General features: G+C 54.1%; 2 protein-coding genes across 2 annotated transcripts in view; both read left to right on the top strand.

The window, feature by feature from the left end:
- The first annotated feature begins 464 nt into the window (after positions 1-464).
- Positions 465-2,759, top strand: H2BK1 (H2B.K variant histone 1). The gene is made up of 2 exons (XM_077761135.1): positions 465-758; positions 2,510-2,759. Exons 1-2 carry the CDS (start codon positions 624-626, stop codon positions 2,744-2,746), a joined length of 372 nt encoding a protein of 123 aa, XP_077617261.1. The 5' UTR covers positions 465-623; the 3' UTR covers positions 2,747-2,759.
- Positions 2,760-6,074: 3,315 nt separating this feature from the next.
- Positions 6,075-13,898, top strand: part of DRC11L (dynein regulatory complex subunit 11 like) — a 13,831-nt gene continuing 6,007 nt past the window's right edge. The window contains exons 1-7 of the mRNA XM_077761549.1: positions 6,075-6,137; positions 6,797-7,025; positions 7,595-7,714; positions 8,027-8,212; positions 11,179-11,250; positions 12,652-12,857; positions 13,620-13,704. Coding sequence (XP_077617675.1) covers positions 6,127-6,137; positions 6,797-7,025; positions 7,595-7,714; positions 8,027-8,212; positions 11,179-11,250; positions 12,652-12,857; positions 13,620-13,704 — 909 coding nt within the window. The 5' untranslated portion in view covers positions 6,075-6,126. The remainder of the gene's footprint in view (positions 6,138-6,796; positions 7,026-7,594; positions 7,715-8,026; positions 8,213-11,178; positions 11,251-12,651; positions 12,858-13,619; positions 13,705-13,898) is intronic.

The raw sequence follows: 13,898 nt of genomic DNA, 5'->3' as shown, positions 1-13,898 counted from the left end.
CCCACAACTGGTCTGGGCTCGGGTTCTGCTCCATTTCTGCCTTCAGTCCAAGCCTCACTGTACGCGGCACGCATCTATTCGACTCTGCTTTGTCTGTCATTCTCCCCCATTAACCTGTACGCATCCAGCTCCAAATCCCCACTCCTTCCGTGAAGCCATCTCTGGCTCCTGTAGCCCCCAGTAGTTTTTCTTTTCTGAACTCTCTGTCCCTACACACACACACACACACACACACACACNATGGGTGGGGTGAGGGGGTGCCCTATGTTCCTCCTGACACTCCCCGGCATTTCGAGTCAGCTGAGCACAGTGATTGCAGAGCGATGTCATGGTGTGGTTCGGTGGTGTGTGGACTCTAACCAGTGTAACACACTGGGAGCCAATCCGGTGGGGGAGGAGGCTGGGGGAGGGCTCCTTATTCAGAGACAGGAAATCACTTGGGGGAGAGGTGGGAGCTAGTCCTTCGAGATTAACCCAGAGCATGGTTTGGATAGGGATGGGCCAAGCTCCTCCCCGCCCACCCCCTCCATCCCAGGTGCTGGCTCCCAGCCCCACCTGGTGGGCAGCTGACCCCATAAAAGCACCCCAAGGAGCAGGAGGCGGCTGTTACAAAGGGCTGAAGGATGAGCGCGGAGCATGGACAGCAGCAGCAGCAGTCCGGGGGCCGCAGGGGCCGTAGTTCCGGCGACAAGAAGTCCAGAAAGCGTAGCCGGCGCAAGGAAACCTACTCGATGTACATCTACAAGGTGCTAAAGCAGGTGAGTGTGGGAAGCTAGTGTGTGTGTGTAGTAACGACTGGACAGAGAGCCGGACTCCGTTTACAGGGCTTCGGAGAGACCAGACGATTAGGTGGAACGTTACGGGGGACATAAACAAAAGACAGGGAAGACTGTGACGGGTGATCGCGTGCCTGCCACGTCGTGGTACAAACAAGAGGTGCTGGTCGGTGGTGGCCACAGCAGGGAGCGATTCACGCGAGCTGAGGTCTCGGGAAAGCCTTCCAGCCACACAGCCCGCAGTCATCGAGGGGCTAGTGATTGGTCTGCTGTACAGAGGAACTATGGTCCATAAAGGCTCAAAGCATTGACGGAGCCTCAGGGCCTGACTGCAGCGGAAGTCAGGTCCCCTGGCTCTGAGCGGGCCCCCCACATACTTCCTGCTGGTCTCACCTCCTAACCCACAGGTGCTCTGAATGCTCTGCTCGTGCAGCCGACCAAAGCACCTAGGAGAAGCGCCCACTCCTGGCACCTGCACGCTGACAAACATTTGGGGGCATCACTGGGGACCCAACAGTTTGCCTAGGACACGAGGCACCCTGCTCTCAAAGGCCCTGGCCCACTCGGCAGAGCGAGGGCCAGGAGCGGGCAGTACAGCTGTCTTCTCTGCCCCGAGCCTCCCCAGCCTGCCTGAGTCTTCCTCCTTTGTTCAAGAAGATCCTAGAATCTCTAGCCTATTAGCAGTTTCAGTGACCTGATGACCTGGGTTTCTGGGAATGCTTTTGTGGGGCCGGGCGGTGGGGTGTGGACTGGCCAAAGGGGCAGCAGCAGACGACAGACTCCAGTGTCCTGAAGGAAGTGGGGGTGGGAGCGAGCACCTGTGAGCCCTGCAGCTTAGCTAACCTTGGGGCTCAAAAACCCTAAGGGAAGCGTTGGCCCCGGATTGGACTTGCAGAGGAGAGCTGCTGAGTGAGTTACCCACGTACGGGGACACTGTTACAGCCCTCAGCCCCAAGGGGGAAAAGATGAGATGACAACCCAAGGGGTGTAGCCTCTGATCCCGTGCTGTCGGTGACAGCCAGTGGTGGCGGGGAGCGCCCGAGTTCACGGTCTCCTCCATTGGCTTGTTGAATGTCATTCGTAGTCCCTTCTCTCCCACTTCACAGGGAAACGCTTAATGTCTGCCTGGTCACACATTAGGATTGTTACTGGGCCCCTCCTGCTGGCTCCGCTGGAGCTCGAAAGCTTGCGTGAACGAGGAGGAAACTGAGGCCCAGAGGAAAGTGCCTCTTTGAAGCCCTACAGTGATTCACAGTCTGGCCACAGAACCCTGGTGTCCTGACTCCCGGTCTGGTGCCGAGGCTGTGGCACACGAGTGTGCTCTCTGGGAAGTAATCTGTAACAGTCTGCCAAGTGAAGTGCGTAAACCCTCGGACCCAGCGGGGGTCTCGCCCCTGGGAACCTCACCCCTAGGAGTACCACCATGCAAACACGTCAAGCGAGAAAAGCAAAATGCTGTGTAACTGATTCCATTTGCCAAAGATTGATGCTTACATGTGCTCACAGGAGGAACTTCATAGCATTACTTCCAACAGTTGAGGAAAAGTTTTAACTTGGATGTAGGAGCAAACACCCAAATCCCTATCTCCCCGGTCTTGGCCTCCGGTGAGAGGCTGGGGAGGCAGCCTTGACCTTCCCCACAGCTTCCTGCAGTCCTGGCCTTGGGGCGGGGCCTGCGGCGTCAGGCGGAGCCTCCTCGATAACAGAATGGTTTCGTCTCGCTGCTTCTCCAGGTGCACCCTGACATTGGCATCTCTTCCAAGGCCATGAGCATCATGAATTCGTTTGTGAACGATGTGTTTGAACGGCTGGCCGGTGAGGCTGCCCGGCTGGCCCAGTACTCGGGCCGAACCACGCTCACGTCCCGGGAAGTCCAGACAGCCGTGCGTCTGCTGCTGCCGGGGGAGCTGGCCAAGCACGCCGTGTCCGAGGGCACCAAGGCTGTCACCAAGTACACCAGCTCCAAGTGACCCAGGGCCTAATGTTAATAAAGGGTGAACTGCTCCCCGCACACTGTGGTGATTTGAAAAGGGGAGGTGGGATGTGGGGCAAGGGTATATTGTCACTTTTTACAGCTACGAAGTGGAATAATCCCATTTTTTTTAATGTTTTTTATTTCTGAGAGAGAGAGAGAGAGACAGTGTGAGCAGGGGAGGGTCAGAGAGAGAGGGAGATACAGAATCTGAAACAGGCTCCAGGCTCTGAGCTGGCTGTCAGCACAGTGCCCAACGCAGGGCTCGAACCCATGAACTGCAAGATCATGACCAGACCCGAAGTCAGATGCTTAACCGACTGAGCCACCCACGTGCCCCATAATCCTTCTATTTTTTAAAACCCTGCTTTCTGAGTGTGCCCCAAGAGCAACCAGTGATAGTGCTTTGTAAGTGTGCAAAGTTCCAACTGGTGGTGAGCTCTGTAGGACTTGGGATCTAGATTAGAATCCCTGATCAACTGTGTGTCAATTTTTTTTTTAAACTAATCTTTAAAAAAAAAAATTTTTTTTAACGTTTATGTAATTTTGAGACAGAATGTGAGTGAGGGCAGGGCAGAGAGAGACAGGATCCGAAGCAGGGTCCAGGCTCCGAGCTGTCAGCACAGAGCCCAACCCAGGGCTGGAACTCCTAAACCGTGAGATCGTGACCTGAGCCAAGTCGGAAGCTTAACCGACTGAGCCACCCAGGCGCCCCAGCTGTGTGTTAACTCTTTCAGGCCATGGCTTTGTGAAAGCAATTCTGGCAAACTCATTTTTGTCCTATGTTTGGTGTGGGGGGGGCTACATAGATCTTCTCCGAGGTACAGAACGGAAGGCATCTCTATAACCTACTGGGCTCTAGGGAGGCTTTCATTTTCCCCTAATGTTCTCTTCCCCCTAACTGCAGAACAAATTGGTAGGAATATTTGAGACTCCTCTTTTCTTCCCAAATTTTATGTTGAAAAATCTCAAACCCACAGAAAAAGTGCAAGAAAGTACAATGTCCGTCACTGACCACTTAACATTTTTGAAAACTAATTAAAAAAAATTTTTTTTAATGTTTTATTTATTTCTGAGAGAGAGACAGTGTGAGCAAGGGGGGGTCAGAGAGGGAGGGAGATACAGAATCCGAAACAGGCTCCATGCTGTTTGTTCTGTCAGCACAGAGCCCGACGCGGGGCTTGGACCCACGAACTGTGAGATCATGACCTGAGCCGAAGTCGGATGTTCAACCAACTGAGCCACCCAGGCGCCCCAAAAAATAATTTATTTTTTGATTTACATCCAAGTTTGTTAGCATATAGTGCAACAATGATTTCCAGTGTAGATCCCTTAATGCCCCTGACCCATTTGTCCCACAACCCCCCACAACCCCTCCAGCAACCCTCAGTTTGTTCTATTTAGGAGTCTCTTATGTTTTGTCCCCCTCCCTCTTTTTATATTATTTTTGCTTACCTTCCTTTGTGTTTGTTTTGTATCTTAAAGTCCTCATGTGAGTGAAGTCATATGATATTTGTCTTAGCATAATACCCTCTACTTCCATCCACGTAGTTGCAAAAGGCAAGATTTCATTCTTTTTGATCGCCGAGTAATACTCCATTGTATATACCACATCTTCTTTATCCATTCATCCATCGATGGACATTTGGGCTCTTTCCATACTTTGGCTATTGTCAATAGCGCGGCTATAAACATTGGGGTGCATGTGGCCCTTCAAAACAGCACACCGGTATCCTTTGGATAAATACCTAGTAGTGCAATTGCTGGGTTGTAGGGTCATTCTTTTTTTTTAATTTCTTAAATGTTTTATTTATTTTTGAGAGAGAAATAGAGACAGCATGAGCAGGGGAGGGTCAGAGAGAGAAGGAGGCACAGAATCCGAAGACAGGCTCCAGGCTCTGAGCTGTCAGCACAGAGCCTGATGCGGGGCTCGAACCCACAAATCGTAAGATCATGACCTGAGCCGAAGTCGGACGCTCAACCGACTGAGCCACCCTGGTGCCCCAGGGTCGTTCTATTTTTAACTTTTTGAGGAATCTCCATCCTGTTTTCTAGAGTGACGGCACCAGTTTGCATTCCCACACCACTTAACACTTGACCATGCTTGCTTCTTCTCATTTGGCCTCTGCTCTATCTTGTGGGCATGCGACCCACAAATCCTCTCCGAAGCCGGGAGGGGGTGGGGGTCAAGGAGTTGCATTTAGTGCAGAAGTCCAAAATCCTTCCTCTCCCCTTTGCAGTTGGATAGATACAGCTCATCACCTTCAACTTCAGGTACTGAATAGGCTTATGGTAATAATGGCCGACATTTGGACACAGGCCTACATGCTTCACACACATTGTCTCCTACAGAGACACAGCCTAACATGCAGATGCCGTGAGCAGAGAGCCAATTACCCACATTTTAGTCCCGCAGCTAGAAAGGGGAGGGCCCAGGGCATGTGGTCCCTAAGCCTTGGCTGTTCCCCTTCCCACTGCGTTTTATACCTTGCTAAGATGTGTGTTTTATACCTTGTTAAGATGTGCCTCAGGGTCCTGGAAGTTTTGACAAGATCTCAGGTAATTTGCATGTACCTCAAAGCCACAGGACTCCTCATCTCCTCTTTGCTGTCCCCTTTCTCCCCCTTCCCTTTGCCCTGTGCCTTATGTATTTATTCAGAAGTCCCTACTTAACACTGGATCAAAAAAGTCACCCCCAGCTGACTATATTTGTGTTTTTTGAATAATGGTCTCCTGAGCCCGATGGGGTAACCCACAGATGGCTCAAAATGAGTCCCAAAGACCACTGAGTCTCATCTGCTACTCTTTCTAACGAGCCATGTGAAATGCTACCAGACCCCAGGGAAACGGGCGCGCTCACCTGAAAGGGAAGCTGTGACTTCAGAGCCTGAGTCCAGACCTTCTGATCCCCAACCCCAGTGCCCTTTCCCCTCCCTTTCCCGACTCCAGGACAGTCATAAATAAAAGCAAAGGAGGCTGGCTCTGAGCTCAGGAATATGGGGCTCCTCCAGTTGACAAGTGCAGTTGGAAAAATGAATGCCTTTGGACTCACATTCACCCAGAGACTCACGGCTCACGGGGGGACTTCAAATAGCGACCACTCTTTTATTTGATTCACACGAGAAAAGTAGCCACAGCTGACCCCACGCCCTGCTCCAGCCTTCCAAGGCTTGCGACGAGAACCTCCTAAGTGTCCCCAGTGCTGCACCTGCTGCCCCCTCCCCTCGCAGCCTTAGAACATTGGGACAATGGGACAGAACCCTTAAAACCAGGCTGCTCCGGCTGTCAGGGTGGAGGCGGCAGTGGGGTCAAGGTGGGGCCACAGGTTGTGTGGATTGCATGACCAGCTCACCAAGAGCGGTGTGAGAAGTGGGGCCCATGTCTGAGGGGTGAGTGAGGAGCAGGAGTGGGGCGCCCGGGGCTGGGAAAGCACAGAAGGAAGTGCCTCCCGGGTCCCTGTCAGGCGGGGGCAGGTGGGCCGGGAGGAGGGAGGAGGGATGCTGGGGAGCGGGGCCGTTCTGTGCTGGGCCAGCCCTGGCCAGGCCCCCGGACGTTCACACGGCAGCCCTGGCCGCTCTGGCCTGTGGTCAGCTCTCCCTCTTCAGACTTGCCTTGGACTGCTTTACTTATTCCAGAATCAGGGGAGGAGACCTTCTCTACATTCCTCCCTTGCCCCCACTTCCCACCACCACGCTAGACCAACGCAGCATCCCTGGGCTGCACCCTCTCCCTGGAGGGACCCACTGCACACTCCAAGAGGCCTCTTCCTTCCTGGGAGCCCCAAAGGGCCAGGCCTATTCTTCATCCTCCGTGCTGACCCCTCAGTGGACTCCCTCCCAGTGATCCCAATCTCACACCTTCTCTAAGCCTGGGCGTGTGTTCTCTGTAACTACCACCGCATCCCCCCTGACGACTCCTCACTACACTGAACTCCACCTTGGCGCCAGGAGGAACCTTAACCTCTGGAACCCGAGTTCGCATTCCTNCCCCCCACTGCCCCCACTCCTCCACGGCTCAGATCGCCCCACGCCTGCTGCCTCCTCTCCAGAGCGTACCAACGCCTCTGGGACTCCTCCCACGTGGCCCTGCAAGAGCTGCTGGACCAAGAGCAGCCCCTGCTCGAACCCGTGCCGGACCGCGAGCGGCACTCGTTCCAGTACAAGCTCTCGTCGCTCTACCTGCAATACCTGGGGCTGCTGCGCCGGTTCGACACCCTCTACGACCAGATGGTGCAGCCGCAGAAGCGGCGGCTGCTGCGGCGCCTGCTNCTGGGTGTGGCATGTCTGCAAAGGGAAGGAGGGTGGAGAAGGTCAAGGGAATGGGGTTTGATCGCGAGAAGGGTTTCAGAGAGAGGGGATGCGTGCTACTAAGGAGTTAGGGGGTGGCTAGAGAGTCCGGCTGGAGGTCCCGCGAGGCTGGGAATAGCCACCAACCACTGGGGATTGGTGAGGAGAATCCCCTACAGGCTTCCTTCTCAAAGTGTGGGTCCTTGGAAGCAGCAACATCAGCATCACCTAGGAGTTTGTTAGAAATGGACCACAGCTCAAACCCACTAATCGGCTTCAGCATTTGACCAAGCCCCCTCAGGTGATTCTGATGCACAGCCAAAATTGGAGCCGCTGCCCATTACTATCGTCATCTTCCAGAATTCAACTCTGGTAACATGGTGGAGCAGGGGNGGGGGGAGGCAGGGGGATTTGCCTATAACCCATAAATCTCCCATCTCAGGGCTCTAGAATGAAGGAAAGCATCACCAGGGTCTGTGTAAGCAGCTGAAAATGGTAATGATCAGCCAGATGGCCTGGATTTTGATTCCTGACCCTCCTTCCCCACTATTGCCCCAAAGGCAGACCTGGAAGTTCCAATCCCCAAATACTTCCTGCTGGAGCAGTCCAACATTCTGAAGGAGCGGGAGCTGATGCTGGCAGAGATCCTGTGGAGAATGAAGCCAGCGACCTCCAGCGAGGTAAATCAGGGAGACACCTTCCCGGATCCCCCTCATACCCCGCCCCCAAAAGAAAGATGCCATCCTCCAGGACACAGAGAGGACTCCCCCTGCCCTGTGCCCACCTCTGAGTGCTCTTTGGGCAATTCCTGGCCTGCTTCAAGGATGCTCTTGTGCCCCATGAAACCAACATAGAGGACAGGACTTGGGCACTTACATGCCCTGGGAGGATCATGTATCCAGCAAGTCCTTTGGTGAACAGTCTCCCAGCTGCTAGCCTGAATTCAAGCCCTGTCCCATCTCCTCCTGCTCCTTTGCCTATGTTCTGGCCAGCACTTTCCAGAAATGACTCGGACCGAGGCCATAATCCTACTGCAAAGGGCAGAGCGGGCCAGACAGGGCCGGCTCCGAGCCACCTTCATGCGGGAGATTCGGAAAGAGGAGGAGCAGAATCGGAAGATTCGAGAGGAGGGTTGGCAAAAATTCAGTCAGGACCAAGCTGCTGTCTCCATTCAGAAGGTAATCCCCAGCACCCAGGAGGAAGGTCTGGGTAGAGTCACCTCTTCCAGGAAGACTGCCTGGCTCACCAACTGAGGATAGAGGGGCAGGAGATTGGATTCTGTTGCCCCACAACTAGATCCTAAACTAGGGACCTAATCAGTCAATAAGTGTGTATCTTGTTTGTTTATCATTTATCCTACACTTCTGTCTCCCAAAGGACTTGAAGCAGGATATTATAAATGCCCCAGAAACAGAAGGATCATTAAAATTAGGGGAGAGGCTGGGTCGCCTGGGTGGCTCAGTTGGTTGAACGTACAACTTCGGCTCAGGTCATGATCTCACGGTTTGTGGGTTTGAGCGCCGCATAGGGCTCTGTGCTGACAGCTAGCTCAGAGCCTGGAGCCTCTTTCAGATTCTGTGCCTCCCTCTCTCTCTGACCTCCCCTGCTTATGCTGTCTCTCTCTCAGAAATAAATAAAAAAAACATTAAAACATTTTTTTTTTAAATAAGAAAATTAGGGGAGAAGCATCCATAGTGAGGTAGCAGAACAGAGTGATCATTCCAGNACCCAGGAGGAAGGTCTGGGTAGAGTCACCTCTTCCAGGAAGACTGCCTGGCTCACCAACTGAGGATAGAGGGGCAGGAGATTGGATTCTGTTGCCCCACAACTAGATCCTAAACTAGGGACCTAATCAGTCAATAAGTGTGTATCTTGTTTGTTTATCATTTATCCTACACTTCTGTCTCCCAAAGGACTTGAAGCAGGATATTATAAATGCCCCAGAAACAGAAGGATCATTAAAATTAGGGGAGAGGCTGGGTCGCCTGGGTGGCTCAGTTGGTTGAACGTACAACTTCGGCTCAGGTCATGATCTCACGGTTTGTGGGTTTGAGCGCCGCATAGGGCTCTGTGCTGACAGCTAGCTCAGAGCCTGGAGCCTCTTTCAGATTCTGTGCCTCCCTCTCTCTCTGACCTCCCCTGCTTATGCTGTCTCTCTCTCAGAAATAAATAAAAAAAAATTAAAACATTTTTTTTTTAAATAAGAAAATTAGGGGAGAAGCATCCATAGTGAGGTAGCAGAACAGAGTGATCATTCCAGAAACTCTTAAGACCGTTAAAGATGAGTCACTAAAATGTATCCTGAGACTCCTGGCAACTGAGGTAAAAAGGAAACATAGTGAATGAAATAGAGTTTAAGAACAGATGTGATCCAGGTGTCCTCAAGTTCTGGGCCTTTACTTTAACATGGAAATAACATAATCACACCTCATCCTGCCTCACTGCAGAAAACCCAGCTCTGTGCCTCAGTTTCCCCAGGCCTTCTTAAGATCCTGGTGGTCACACTACCTCTTCTGCTCTGGACGCCATCCTGAGCCCTTGCCATCCACCCCAGCGTGTGTGTGTGGCCTCTCTGTCATCGCTGAGATGTGGCTGACAGGCCTACTCTGTTTGGTATCGGTTACCAGCTTGAGGAGACTGGAGGGGCCCTAGGAAAATTCCAGAGCAAGAAAGGGAACGCTTTGCTCCTGCAGCATCACAGCTCCCGAGGCCCACTCCCCTGCCCTGTCACAGCAAGTCTCTTGCGGTCTTTTCTTTCCAGAAGTGGCCCCAGAACTGCTGACATGGGGCTGATCTTTCCGGCTCCAATCAGTGCCCTCTCCCAGTTTCTCTCCCCAGTCCCAGAGCCCCAGGAACTGTCTGCTAGCCCAAGAGAGGAAACTTAGAACCCCTTTCCATCAAAGCCCAAAAAAGCAAACCCACCAACCAACAAACGGCAACTCAAGAAGATATAACCTCTCCGAATGGGATAGAGTTTTAGGTTATTAATCAGTACATGGCGCATGCCTGTCTGTGTCCCCTGCATTCGGGCAACTGCACCAATATCTGGTTGACCCCAGATGAGGAGGAGGCCCTGCCCATAGGGTTCGCTGAAGCAAGATTCTCAAGAAGGAAGGTCAGCCCCAAAGAGAGAGCTCCCACCTTACCCCCGGGGAGCCAGAGCAAGTCATTTTGTCCCTATTGCCAGACTTCAAGAATTTATGGAGGGGCGCCTGGGTGGCTTAGTCGGTTAAGCGTCCGACTTTCGCTTAGGTCATGATCTCACGGTTCGTGGGTTCGAGCCCCGCGTCGGGCTCTGTGCTGACTGCCAGCTCAGAGCCTGGAGCCTGTTTCAGTCTGTGACTCCCTCTCTCTCTGACCCTCCCCTGCTCACGCTGTCTCTCTTTCTCTCCTAGAAATAAATAAAACATTAAAAAAAAAGAAATAAAAAAAAGAATTTATGGAAATACTGGGGATACAGAGGCTGTTCACTGAGGCTCCGTATGGAATGGTCACCACCTGCTGAGGCACAGGCTGCCTCCCCCTGCCCCGCCCCCACCCCGCTAGGACTGGGCTGTCCTCGGGCCTGAGCCCCGGGCAAGGAGTCAGGAAACCTGGTCCTGTCTCAGCTCTGCCCTCATGGGTTCTTAGACCCGAGAGAACCCACATCCTGTCTCCAGCCTCAGTTTCCTTGTGTCAAAAACGTAGGAAAGAATCGGGGGAGCTCCACCATCCTTATGGCACTGATATCTCTGTCTCTGGGGGGAATCAAGTCTGTGTTCTCAACGCTGTGGGAATCCTGAGAAGTGGAGCGGGGGGGGGAGGGCTTCCTGGAGAAGGTGGCCTTTGAGCTCTGCGTTAAGAGATACTGCAGATTAGAGGATGGGGCTGAGAAGGAGGGAATTCCTCGGGGCCCGGGGGGAGCAAAGCCTTGGGGCTGGACCGTGTGGGTGCGCACCAGCCCCGCCATGTCCTGGGCGGCTCCTGCTTGCCCGCAGGCTGCCCTGGGAGTCCCAGCTCTCCTCACCCACCTCCTACCCCCAAACTCCCCTAGCCAGGCTTTTCCTTGGGAAGTGGCTGGTGGCTCTCCCTGGGGGCCGGTGGCACGAGCCGCATCCCTGCAGAAATACAGTGTGGGAGTGTCTGGGCTCATGTGTCCCCCCAGGTGTGGAAGGGTTACCTGCAGAGGAAACGCACTCATCGGGACCGGCAAACTGAGATGGAGTTCATCGGCATGGTAAGTGGCCCCCTCGCCACGGCCACAGGCCGGAGGGGCTCCCTCCCCTCTTTTTGTGTCAGAGTGCAGCCCTGTACAGACCCTCACTGCCCACACACACACCCCTCCACTCAGGACTGTGGTTGGCATGAGTGGAAGGGTTGGGGCCTGGGGAACCTGGTTAAGGGGCCCTTCGGGGCTTGAGAAAGAAGGGGAAGGAGCAGAAAGCCACCAGCGAGCCAGCTCCCTTACCATCCTTCCCTCTCCAAATGCCTTGGAAGGGTCTCACACTTGGGGCGGGGTGAGGGACGGTGGCACAGAGCATCCTGGACCTCATGTTCATGCCCCTGGCTGGAAGGAGAAGCTGTGTGGGCCACCCCAGCAGAGGGAGGAGCCCCCGAGGCTAGTGGGAATTGCCTCCCTCCCGCCTCAGGCTCTTGCAGCCTCTGGGAGAACCACAGGGCTAAGTCGGGAAGGGGGCACATCCCTTTCGCAGCACAGTGTTTCAGGCCTCAGTCTCCCCACTTGTTCTGGGGGGACCATCCTGGCTTCTCCACTATGCAGGGACTGTAGCCAAGTGTTACCCATGTACATGGGCACCGGTGTGCACGGAGGGGGCAGTGCGGGTAGTTAAAGGGGCAGTCCCCAGTGCATGTGGACAGGCAGGGTGAACAGGCCCCACTCCCTGAATCATATCTGTCCTCTGCTCTCTGATGGCTCTTACATCGGGCTAGTCTCTGCTGACTTAGGAAAGGAAGGCCCTGGTAGGGGTGAGGGTTGTGATCCCTGAGAGGGGGCCGTGCAATGCGCAGAGCCTGTGAGGGCCTCCTGATAAAGGCAGTTGGGGAGGGGCTGGGACCCCAAAGGGGATCAGAGACAGAGCATGGGGTGGCTCTTCCAGGAGACTTGGGGGCTTCAGAAGGAGGGAGGGCCGAGGGGGCACCACCTGGGAGTGGAGATCAGACTTGAGGGTTTGGAGAGCTGGGTCCCCAGGAGGCAAGAGCGGGCAGGGGGAGGCCAGGGTCGGGCCTAAGGGGGGAGGTGGGGGGCATGGCATGGTGGTGGGTGAGGAATGAGCCTGGCCGCCCGGGCCCATCAACAGTGTGAGCTCAGCGTTTTCAGTAATTGTCTCTGCGCAGAGTGATATTTAAAATACATTTGGGAGCCAATGAGGCTGAAAAGTGGCTGNCTGATGCATCTAGCAAACTCATTATCAGAGTAATTTACACAGGCGAGTTTGGGCTCCGAACACAATTTCTCCTGATGCAGGCATGCCCGATGTTCCGTGTGGGCGTGTATGCGAGGCCTCACGTATGCGGGTGGGCTGGGGAGCGAGGGGGGCAGGTGTGTGCGCCCAGGGCCAGGGGCGGGGCCCTCCCCGCTTCACTCCTGAGACCCTGGGCCCCTTCTCCTCTTCGCCAGCTCCCTTCGCCCAACCAGCTGGACAACTTGGGTATCATGTCCCAAGCTGGCTTTGCGGAGGATGTCCGGAGACTCTGCCAGATAGAGAGGGAGGAGGAGTTCCAGCTGGCGATGGTGACGACTCACGACTCTCTCAAAGAGACAGAGGGACCTGACATAAAGGAGAAATTGAAGGAGCAGATCCGGCAGTGGTTTATTGAGTGCCAGTCAGTTTCAGCTGACCCAACCAATCCCTCTCTCCCTGCCCCTCACAGGGTCCCCACACCTGCTCTGTCCTCTAGTCCAGACCGGGGCCTTTTCTCCATTCACCCCAGCCCCCTCACTCACTGCTTACACACCTGACTTCAACCTGGGGCCCCCAACCTGCAAGACCATCTCTACACATGACTTCTCATTTCCCTGGATGGAAGAGAAAATGCCAAAACCGGATGGGGAAGGCAATCATGGATGCCGCCCTGAGGAACCTCTCCTTTCTAAACTATATCTCTCTGTTCCTTCCGCCTTGTTCTCTATTCCCGTAGTCCTTTTTCTTTCCTCACCCTTCCCTCTATTTAACTATCCATCCATTCACCCACTCTTCTACTTTCCCACCCATCCACTGTCCATCCACCCATCTATCCATCCATCCATCCATCCATCCATCCATCTACTGTGTATCCATCCATCCACCCACCCACCCATCCACTGGCCATCCATCCATCTATCCATCCATCCATCCATCCACCCATCTACTGTCCATCCATCCATCCACCCACCCACCCATCCACTGGCCATCCATCCATCTATCCATCCATCCATCCACCCATCCATTCATCCATTGGCCCATCTACCCACCCATCCACTGGCCATCCATCCATCCATCCATCCATCCATCCAACCATCCATCCATTCACCCATCCACCCTTCTACCCATCCATCGGTCCATCCACCCACCTGTCCATCTCTCTGATCATTTTATGTTCACTTAGTGCCCTCACTGGTCGATTCCCTGATTATCCAGATGAGTCTTTAGGTGGATCCTACCTGATCTTTTCAGACAAGACTCCAGAACAGGTACCCTATAGGTGGGGACAGGAGACTTTCTGTGGTAGGTGGGGTCTGAAGTTGTAGAGCGTACCGAGTGTAAACTGAGGGTGGTGGTGGTGGGGGGGGAAGGTCGGCCTCAGTGAAGGCAGACGTGGCTAGAGGAAATATATATAGCTAGCAAGACTGCGTGGGGCGGGGGGGGGGGGGGGGGGCCCTGTGTC

The sequence above is a fragment of the Crocuta crocuta genome, unplaced genomic scaffold (assembly GCF_008692635.1).
Source record: "Crocuta crocuta isolate KB4526 unplaced genomic scaffold, BGI_CrCroc_1.0 scaffold408, whole genome shotgun sequence".
In the NCBI taxonomy this organism is placed as follows: domain Eukaryota; kingdom Metazoa; phylum Chordata; class Mammalia; order Carnivora; family Hyaenidae; genus Crocuta; species Crocuta crocuta.
The sequence above is the reverse complement of the archived record's forward strand: the minus strand, read 5'-3'. Positions and strand labels throughout refer to the sequence as shown.